The sequence below is a fragment of the Eschrichtius robustus genome, chromosome 15, assembly GCF_028021215.1.
Source record: "Eschrichtius robustus isolate mEscRob2 chromosome 15, mEscRob2.pri, whole genome shotgun sequence".
In the NCBI taxonomy this organism is placed as follows: domain Eukaryota; kingdom Metazoa; phylum Chordata; class Mammalia; order Artiodactyla; family Eschrichtiidae; genus Eschrichtius; species Eschrichtius robustus.
In genome coordinates, this window is record NC_090838.1 from 30,246,836 (window position 1) to 30,257,079 (window position 10,244).

At 41.1% G+C, this 10,244-nt stretch overlaps 1 protein-coding gene across 1 annotated transcript in view; it reads right to left on the reverse strand.

Moving 5' to 3' along the window:
- The window catches only part of EIF2AK2 (eukaryotic translation initiation factor 2 alpha kinase 2), a 35,408-nt gene extending 25,491 nt beyond the window's left edge, over positions 1–9,917 (reverse strand). Inside the window, exons 1-4 of the mRNA XM_068564535.1 lie at positions 9,765–9,917; positions 2,744–2,878; positions 2,270–2,390; positions 430–578 (exon numbers count right to left, since the gene is read on the reverse strand). Of these exons, the coding sequence (XP_068420636.1) occupies positions 430–578; positions 2,270–2,390; positions 2,744–2,862 (389 nt within the window). The 5' untranslated portion in view covers positions 2,863–2,878; positions 9,765–9,917. The remainder of the gene's footprint in view (positions 1–429; positions 579–2,269; positions 2,391–2,743; positions 2,879–9,764) is intronic.
- Positions 9,918–10,244: the final 327 nt, after the last annotated feature.

Here is a 10,244-nt window from a genome sequence, read left to right on the forward strand (position 1 = left end):
GAAGGGCAAACACCTGGACAAACAGCTCTAATCTGACAAGGGTGGAAAGAGAGTCATTCCACACGTGTGGCAGAGCTGTTTTCACACAGTGACTGCCACTGTGACCTCAGGGATGGGAAGATGTTCACAACCCTGCAGCAGGGGCACCCCACCCTCTCTTAGGTTTCCTGCAGACTAAACCATCCGACATACCTCAGAAATAAAGGATTCCTCAGATTTGATCAGTTATGGGATATGGGTCCCAAGTCTTCAGCAATTAAGCATTTCAATATTTTAATTACAAAGATGTCCCATTGCTTGTAAGTCATATAAAACCTTTTCTGCAGAACGTACCAAAAAGGACAGATATTTCCAGAAAATGAGACATGAGAATAAGCCTGCTCTGTTGCTTAGATACAATGAAACAGAAGGAAAAGCACGACATCTCACTTTTCGGGCTCACTGTCCCTCGATTCACATTCTTCATAAATTACAGATAGGTTTTTCTTCTGGGAAATCGTATTAACACGGCCTATGTAATTCTCAATGGGTGGTCCTTCTGAAGGATTTCCTGTCTGCAGTGATGAAGGACTAGTGGCCTAAAAGAAAGAAATGTTTTGTTTAATACAGATGATAACCAAAATTTACTTTGTCTAATAAAATTACTATTTTTGTCTAATAAAATTATTAAATGAATAATTTGAAAGACAACTTTGAGTTTATGGATTTCCCTACTATAATACTTTAATAAAAGTATAAGTATATATCTTCCTCTGCCAAAAAAAACCCACAAGGATAAATTTTAACAGGAGAAAAGAAATCAGCCATTTTCCTTTCATAGTTTCATAAAGAAAAACAAAATAGTCAATTTTCTTGTTTATCCGGTAAAACTCTATAACATTTTCTGGTTTGCTGTGCCCTTTGTAAATCTCAAAGAACAAGACAACAAATACTGAAGTAAAGCTATATCCTGGATCACAACTTCATAGGAAACATGAACATAATAGCATTACTCTTCCATTGTTATCTGTCCCTTTTTAAATTCTTAATCTGACAAAATCTTGTCCAAAGTTTTTCTACTTTGTTAACTTTTGGTTTTACTTATCTTCTTAATTATTTGGTTTTTTCACATTAATTTCTGCCCTTATTGTTATCACTGTTTTTCTTCTGCTTTTTTGTGGGGAAAGGTATTCTATTGTTCCTTTTCTAACTTCTTGACTTGGTTTTCTGGCTCTTTAACAATTTATCAGTTTGTGGTTTTTGCCTGATTTATTTTTATCAATTTTGATTAGAAGGGTGACATCTTTAAGTTAGATTTTTTTTTAATTAAAAAAAAAATTTTTTTTTTTCTTTTCTTTTTGGCTGCAGCACATGGCATGAGGGATGTTAGTTCTCAGACCAGGGATTGAGCCTGTGCCCCCTGCTGTGGAAGCACAGAGTCTTAACCAGTGGACGGCCAGGGAAGTTCCTTCAAGTAAGATTTTTCAAGAAAATATCTTGAATACTAAAATTTTTCAAGATTTTCAAAATCTGAGAATGATACACTTTTGTCCCACATGTAAAATGACTTCTTGTCTCATTTTACAGCTGCCGCTCCAATGTCTCCTGGTTTTTAATGGTGCTGTGAACAGCATGATATTTTTTTTTCATTTTTACATTTTATATAATTTTTTCTGCCTAGATGCTCATAGGTTTCTTTCTTCATCCCTGGAGCTCAGTACTTTCACAAGGGCTGATGTTGTTCTTGGTGATTCTATATTTTTCTGTATCTGTTGAGTTGCTGAGTTGTTTTAACCTGCAGCCAGGTCTTTCTTTATTTCAGAAATGTTTTCTACTGAAGTCTCTTCAGATAGCTTTTTCTGTACTAGTTACTCTGTTCTCATCTTCAGGGATACCAATTATACATATGTTGGTTCTTCATCATCTGCCCTCCATATAGATCATTCTCCTCATGGTCACTACTATCTCTGTCCTTTTTCGCTGCATTCCCTCAATTAGGTGGAGGAGCTCCTTCCAGAACCTGTTAGCTCATTTCTCACTGTTTCCTTAGAGTATGTCACTGTTGTTGGCACTCTAAATAGTATTGTCCCATTTTGCCCACTCTTCCCTAGGTGTGCCTCTCATTCAGGGTTCTACAGAAATGGGGCCAGGAAAAAGACTGAACTAAACTTTGAAAGCAAAAGAAGTTGTAAATTGCTTTATTCTGCATGTGAGTATTTTCTCACAGAGAAAAATACCATAGATATTTCTGAGTTCCCTTTCACCAGGGAAAAAAAAGGTAATTACTCACCTTCTGTTCTTTACTAATTATTTCAAAAGCTAATTTGGCTGCAGCATTTCTGGCTTCCTTCTTTGATCTACCTTCAGCCTTTGGAAATTCTTTGCCATCTATTATAACTTGATAGGTAAACCTAATTACAAAGAAAAATTCACAAAATATTATAAATTTCATGCATTATCTAACAACAACTGTTCTGATCATCACTGCTTCCTATGACTACCTTTGAAAATTTTAACCTATGTTCCACATAGAATTCAAGCAGTCACCCCCAAACAGCAAAATAGCATATCATCTTGAAGCATGGAAAGGCTTAAACCCTCTTTTTTCTCGGGAGTCCTCTGAAGTTACCACTTTACATCAAGAAGACAGTACTCTCTGGCAACTTTGCTCTCAAGCTAAAGAACTGACTTCAAAATTGTGCCAGAGCTGCCATTCTCCCAGTTTATATTTTCTAGGGATATACCATTTTTTATAGCAACTTACCTTAAGTTATGTGGAGGTCCTGTCTTAGACAGTTCACAATACTTAAGTACTGCACTGTTCTTTTGCTGGTACTTATTAAGTTCTTCTATATAGAAACATGGTGAACGACCACTGGCCATTTTTTCCTACAGTAACCTACAATAAAAGAGATGTTTGAAAGAGGTGATACACTCAGAACATATTTAATCTAATTTTCCCAGTCTAGTTTAAGAGACAAAACAGGATGAATCTCCTTTATACAACTCATCTCAGTCCCACATAAATCCAGAGAAAACTTATTACAAAATCTTTCTTTCTCTCTCAAGGACTACACAATCAAGCTAATTTCTCCAAGATCTTCTACTTTCAAAACTCAGCTGGCCAAAAAGTCTGGAGGTCCTTCTCTGTAACTTTTCTTTCTGCCTCCACTGAGTGTCAAGTGCAAGTTTGTCCGCCTGCTTGAGAAGTTAAAAGCCTGCAGGAGTAGAATTATAATTATTTATGTTGAGAAGAAAAAGGTTGAGAGTATATATAAAGTTTATGAAATCATGAAGGATTTAGCTGTATGGACATTGATTCTCCTATGAAATCCCCAAAAATCCCCCCTTTGAAATTGTCAGAAGTCAGTTTTAGGACAATTTACTTGGCAGGCAAATTATGCCCCTGTTTATGGTTCTCACTGGACCAAGATAGTAGCAATGATTTAAATTACAAACAAAATCTAAAGAATATAGAATCTAAATATAAGAGCCAAAGCTATAAAACTTTAGAAGGAAACATAAGGGTGAATCTTCACAACCTTAGATTTGGCAATAGAATCTTAGATATGACAGCAAAAGCACAGCAACAAAAGAATACATAGATAAATTGGGCCTCATCAAAATTAAAAATGTTTATATATCAAAGGACACTATGAAGAAAATGAAAAGACAATCTACAGAAAGGGATTTTTATAAATAATATATTTGATAAAGACCTAGGATCCAGAACATATAAAGAACTTTTACAACTCAACAACAAAAAGAGTTAAAAAATTAAAAATAGGCAAAGGACTTGAACAGACATTTCTCCAAAGAAGACATACAAATGGCCAACAAGCACATGAAAAGATGTTCAATATCATTACTTATTAGACAAATGCAAATCAAAACCACAACTAGATACTACTTCACACCCACTAGGCTGGTAATAATAATAATAATAATACAGTAAATAAATGTGTTGGTGAGGGTATAGAGAAATTGGAAACCTCATACATTGCCGATGGGAATGTAAAGTAGTGCAGCCACTATGGAAAAGAATTTGGTGGTTCCTCAAAAAAGTTAAACTTAGAATTACCATATGACCCATCAATTTCACCCCTTTGGTGTATAACCAAAGAATTGAAAAACAGGTTTCGAAATACTTATGCAGGAATATTCATAGCAGCACTATTCACAATAGCCCAGAAGTGTAAACAAATCAAATATCTATCAACTGATGAAGGGTAAACAAAGTGCTCTATATCCACACATGGGATCTTAGTCAGCCATAAAAAGAATAAAGTATTGAAACATGCTACAACAGAGCTACATGTCAAAACATGCTAAATGAAAGAAGTCAAGACATAAAAGGTCACATAGTGTATGATTCCATTTATGTGGAACATCCAGAATAGGTAAATCCATAGGCAGAAAGCGGACCCTGTTGACCTCTCGTTTCTTACTAGAAAGCTCTTTTGATTTTCCTTCTTCCATGGTCACTCTTTCTAACACTCCTTAATCTTCACAGCCTTTAAGTGCTGGAGTTCCCCCAAGGCTTGGTCCAAAGACGCTATTCTCTTCACTCTATACTTTCTCCTCAAGGTAATTTCTCTCATGACCATGATTTCAAAGATCATCTATTTGTCATTAACTCTAAAGTTTATACATAATTTATGAACCTCTTTCTGAGTTTCAGATCTCTCTATCCAACCTCTCCACTTGGACAACTTGAATGACTTTTAAACTCAAAAGATCCAAAATTGCATTTTTAATCTTCCCTCAAGCTGGCTTGGAGTTTCCTTTCTCAGAAAATGACTCCACTGTGCATCCATGTCTGAAAGCCGTGAACCTGGGAGGCATCCTTGACATGTCCTTTCCCTACCTTCTGATCTATACCTAAGTCCTGTCCTCCAAATCCTTCTACTTCTCAATGACGTCTATAGCCACCATCCTGGTTCAAGCCATCACCATCTCACTCCTGGACTGCTACAAGAACCTCAGAACCAATTCCTCACAGCTGCTGCAATTCCTTCTCTACCCTGCAGCCATCACGATTTTTTTAAACTTTGTTTTCATTGTTGTAAAATATACATAACATGAAGTTTACCTTTTTTACCATTTTTAAGTGTACAATTCATGGGCAAAAAGCATTTTCACAATGTTGTAAGGCCACCATCGCCATCCATCTCCAAAACTCTTTTCATCTCCCCAAACAGAAAGTCTATACCCATTAAACAATAAACATTTCCCTTCCCCCTCAGCCCCTGGTAACCACCATTCTATTTTCTATGCCTATGAATTTGCCTATTCTAGGTACCTCATATAAGTGGCATCATACAATATTTGTCATTTTGTGTCTGGTTATTTCACTTAGCTAATGTCTTCAAGGTTCATTCATGTTGTAGCATGTATCAGAATTTCCTTCCTTTTTAAGGCTGAATAATATTCCACTGTATGAATATCCCACATTTTGTTTATCCAGTCATCTGTTGATGAACACTTGAGTTATTTCAACCTTTTGGCTATTGTGTGTAATGCTGATATGAACATTGTTGTACAAATATCTGTTCAAATCCCTACTTTCAAATCTTTTGAGTATATACCTGGAAGTGGAATTGCTGAATCAGATGGTAATTCTATGTTTAACTTTATGAGGAATTGCCAAATTATTTTCCACAGTGGCTGCACCATTTTGTATTTCCACCAGCAGTGCGCAAGGGTTCCAATTTCTCCACATCCTCACCAACAGCTGTTATTTTCCATTTTTAAAAGAGTCACATCATAATCTTTTTAAAACATCAATTCAATCATGCAGCCCCCACAAACCACCAAAATTGTTCTTGTCAAGGCTACCGATGGCTTCCCCATCTCTAAAATTAGTAGTCAGTAGTCAGTTCTCAGCCCCTGTCTACTTGACACATAACCAGCATGTGACATGGCTGCTCATTCCTTTCTCCCTCCTTATCCCTTTGCTTGGACACCCAAGATGCCACCCTCTCTTGGTTTCTCTCCTTCCTCACAAGATATTCCTTCTCTGTCTCCTTTCCTTGTTCCTCTTCATCATCCTTTCTTTTAAATATTGTAGTGTCTCAGGGTCCAGGTCTCAGATCTCCTCTCTGCTCTACTTACACTCACTCCCCTGATGATCCCCTTGAGGCTTGTGGCTTTAAATTCCACCTACACAGAGATAGTTCTCAAAAGAACGCCTCCCCCACTGACTCCTTCCTGGCTCCCAACTGCTTCTGTCCAACATGCTCCCTCCTGAAGTGCTCTGGACTCTACCCGTTATGCTGTTTTGCCTGGTTAACTCCTGCTTCCTATAGATCTCAGCTCAAATGTTACCTCCCAGACACCCTAGAAGAGGTCCTGGTTTGATGCTCTATCATAGCCCTTGTCTCCTTTATTACAATTGCTAATTTAACCGACTGTCTTCCAAAAGAGACCATGAGCTATAAGCGGGAAGGGACAGGCTTATAAGAGGTGCTTAATAGTGAATAAATGAATACCAAAATATCTGCAGCTCTCCCTTACCTCCATGACTTGTCACATGCTTTTCTCTCTGTTTGGAACGCAATAGCTGCATCCTCTATCTACCAGGAAATTCCCACTCATCTGTGAGGATCAATACATCCTTCTTTGATGCTGAGAGAGCAGCTAGTACCCCTCCATGTGCCTGCCACCCACCTTGCTCAGCTCCCATCATAGCTTAAAAACTGCTTTTTAAACCAGTTGGTGAGCTCTCTGGGGAGCCAGTTCTACGTCTTACTCATCTTTGTATAACTGACGTCCCGTGACAAGTGGTAAATGACGAACACCTGGACAGTATATAGGTAAATGACAGAATGAGTCATTAAAATTAAGTACTCCACTTTAAACCTCCTCACCGTCTCCCTTTTCTTCATCTGCTGTTTTCTTTGCATCCTTTCTTCATTCATTCGGTAAATGTTTAGTAAGTGTCAGGCACTGTTCTGATGCTGGGTATACAGATGTGTACAAGACAAATCAAGCCCCTACCTGCATTCCACTGAAGAAAGAAAGAAGATGACCAAGTCCAGAAACAAATAACAGGAGGGGATAACAGTTGGCTGGAAGTGCTACAATGAAATGAAATAGGGCTGTGAGATAGAAGGGCGTTAATAGGTGGGGGCAGAGATACGAGGGAGGTGGTTTTAGATACAGTGTTCAGGGAAGACCCTTCTTAGGAGGCAATATTTAAATCAAGCCTGGATGATGAGAAAGTCCACCATACTTAGATATGGGGGAAGAGCATCTCAGGCAGAGGAAGCCTGGAGGCAGGCACCAGCACAGCTTTTGGAGGGATGGCAAAAAGGTCAAGGAGATTGCTGCACAGTGAACGAGGGGAAATGGTGGGAAATGAGTCTGAGAGGTAGGCAGGTGCCACAGCACATAGACCTTGAAGGCCAAGGTCAGGATTGTGGAAGTTATTCTAATTGTAGTGGGAAGCTATTGGAGGGTTCTCAGCAGAGGGGTGATGTGGTTGGATTTATGTTTTTAATGATCACTCTAATGCTATGTAAAGAACAGAGTATGAGGGGTGGGTGTAGAAAAGATGAGTGGGGCATGAGTAGAAGTCAGGAGACCAAGTTGGGGCTGCCGCAGTGGTTTGGGTGAGCAATGCTGGTGGCTGGAAGGGATGAGATCTGAGCAAAGGTGCTGTCTTCACATCACCGCTTAGTGTTGTGGAGAGGGCTATGCTTTAAAGCCACATAGATCTGGGCGAGGCACCTCTTTGAACCTTTGATTCATGACCCGAAAACAGAAATGAAAACACCTGATTCACAGGTTGTTGTGAGGAGTAAATCAGACAAAAAGCATCCAGCAGGGTCTCCCACACCACTGGCCCTCAATAAACACAGCTTCTGGTCTACAATTCCAAAATCCAAAAGCACTGAAAACTGAGGTTTACTTTGTTTTCATTTGTTTTGTTTTTGGTGGGTGTGTAGCCCCCCATCTAGACCTGAACTGACATGAGCTATTTAGAGTCTTAATCATACTCTGTTGTCGACTTATACATTTCACTGCAGAAATATGTTTTATGATAGAGTGTTGCCCCCAAACCCTACTGAGAACATTACAAATAGATAGGATTTATACTGCCTTGCCTTTCTAAAATCCAATAATCTCTGAGTACCACAACATACCTGGCCCAAGGGTTTCAGATAAGGATCTGTAGCTGTACCATTATTTTCAGGAACCAAAGTGTCATTTAGTTTAGTCACACCTATGAGACCATACATCTGACTGGAGGAGGTCACAGATCTCAGAACAGTAGTTATGGAAGAGTCCTTAGCAATTATTTAACCTGAAGTCCTATCGAAATACCCTAAATCCTCAACACTTTTAACTTTAAGTAACTGCTGATCTTCAGAATGACAAGCCAAGTTGAATTTAAGTGAAATATATGTGTAAACAAATAAGGTGTTAAAATGGCAGGTTTGAAAAAGTACTTATAAGTTTGGAAAAAAAGAAACAGGCGTTTCTTTTCAACTGTTTTTAATAAATATTATTTTAATACTATGTTACCATCTCCCTAAAAGAAATCTCCATCATAATTACTAATAAATATTATGTGTCCATCTTACTCATGCCCAGAAGTTACTTTGGCTGTGCCTTGATACCCTTAGGGCAGACGGTAAGCCCCTGTGGACCCAGCCCCGTCAAAGGGCCTGTGCAAAGCTTGGCAAACAACGTGCATTCAACTAATATCTGATGAATTGAATGAATAAACTATAGATCCAGTGTTAAGGATCTTCAGGTTCAAATAAGCAAACAGAAGAACAAGAGCATAAACTGCCCAAGATTCTAAGTTCCTAAGTGGCAGCAGGGAGTCTGTCTTTTAGCTTCCATCTGGCAAGGCATTTTTAGTACTAAAGAAATCACAGGCAATAGGAAGTCTCATATTCTGGAATTCAAAAGAGAATTTATGAATCAAAAACAAAGATTTAATGAATACCTATTACATACTGGGTTATACCGGTGAACAAAACCCTACTCTTGTGAACTTACTAGTGGAGGAAAATGGACAAACCCATAAAAAATGTCACAAGGTGATAAGTACTACGTTGAAAACTAAAGCAGAGTAGGGGGGACAGCAAGGGAAGAGTGGGGTTTCTTACATGCAGGTTGTTCAGGGAAGGCTGCTCTGATACAGTGACATTGTATCTGGGGGAAGAGCTTTCCAGGAAGAAACAAGCAGTGCAAAGGCCCAGAGGCAGCGACAGTGCTTGGCTCTGCCCCAAGAACAGCCACGAGGCCTGTGTGGTCAGAACACAGGGAGCAGGCGGCCTTGCCAGTAGGCCAATAACCTTTTACAGGATTCTGATGAAGCTATTGGGGGGCGGGGTTGGGGAGGGTCCTTTTCTGCCTTAAAGGACCTCGGGCGGCTACGGAGTTGAGAAAAGGTGGGGGGGGGGCGGGGGACAGAGTTGGGGCGGGGGCTAAAGATGGGCAATTGGGAAACAATTGCAACGACCCAGGCAAGAGATTTTTGGCTGGGGATTTTTTTAGCCAATGTTTTGGGCAATTCAGGCCCCCGTATTTCCCATCTATCTGTCAAGCCATAGGGCTTTTCCGCCTTCCACTAGTTGCCCCCGCCCCGGCCCCGGACCAGGGCTAGTAGTCGCTTGCTCTGTTAAGAATTCTTCGCGGGAAGAAAATGACTTTCAGCGCCCACCGCGCTGCACAATCCTTTCCCCGGATCCAGCAAGGGCTCCGCACCTCGGCTGAGGGCCTCGGACAGCGTTCTCGAGGCGGCGGCGCAGGGGTCAGGGGCATCTTACCAGAGTCCAGTCCCGGGCTGGGGACGCGGGATGCGCGCGCCTCGGTGGCTGCCGGCCCCTCGCCGCTCACCCGCACCGCTGCTGTCCGCGGAAGCTCGGCGGGATCTGGGCAGGTCGCTCTCGGTTTCGTTTTCCCCGCGGACTCCGCCTTCCTTCCTCTCCGCCTTCCTCCCGCCCTCCCGCGCGGGTCCACACCGGTTCGCACACGTCCGCACAGGCTCAGCGATCGCGGGAAACTGGCGCCTCCACCCCGAGTCCGCGCGGGGGCTACCGCGGGGCAGACCGGGCACGTCCAAGACCCTGCAGCCCCACCCCGGCTTCTGGGGCTGTTCCCGGCCCCGGTGCGGGCAGGGTACTCCGGGAGGTGGGGAGGACATCTAGGTCTCCGAGGCCCGCGACGTGGCAGGCGCTCTGTGATCAACGCTCCAGTTTCCTCTTCAACACAAATATTTGGGATGGGGTTGGGGGGCTGGATATCAT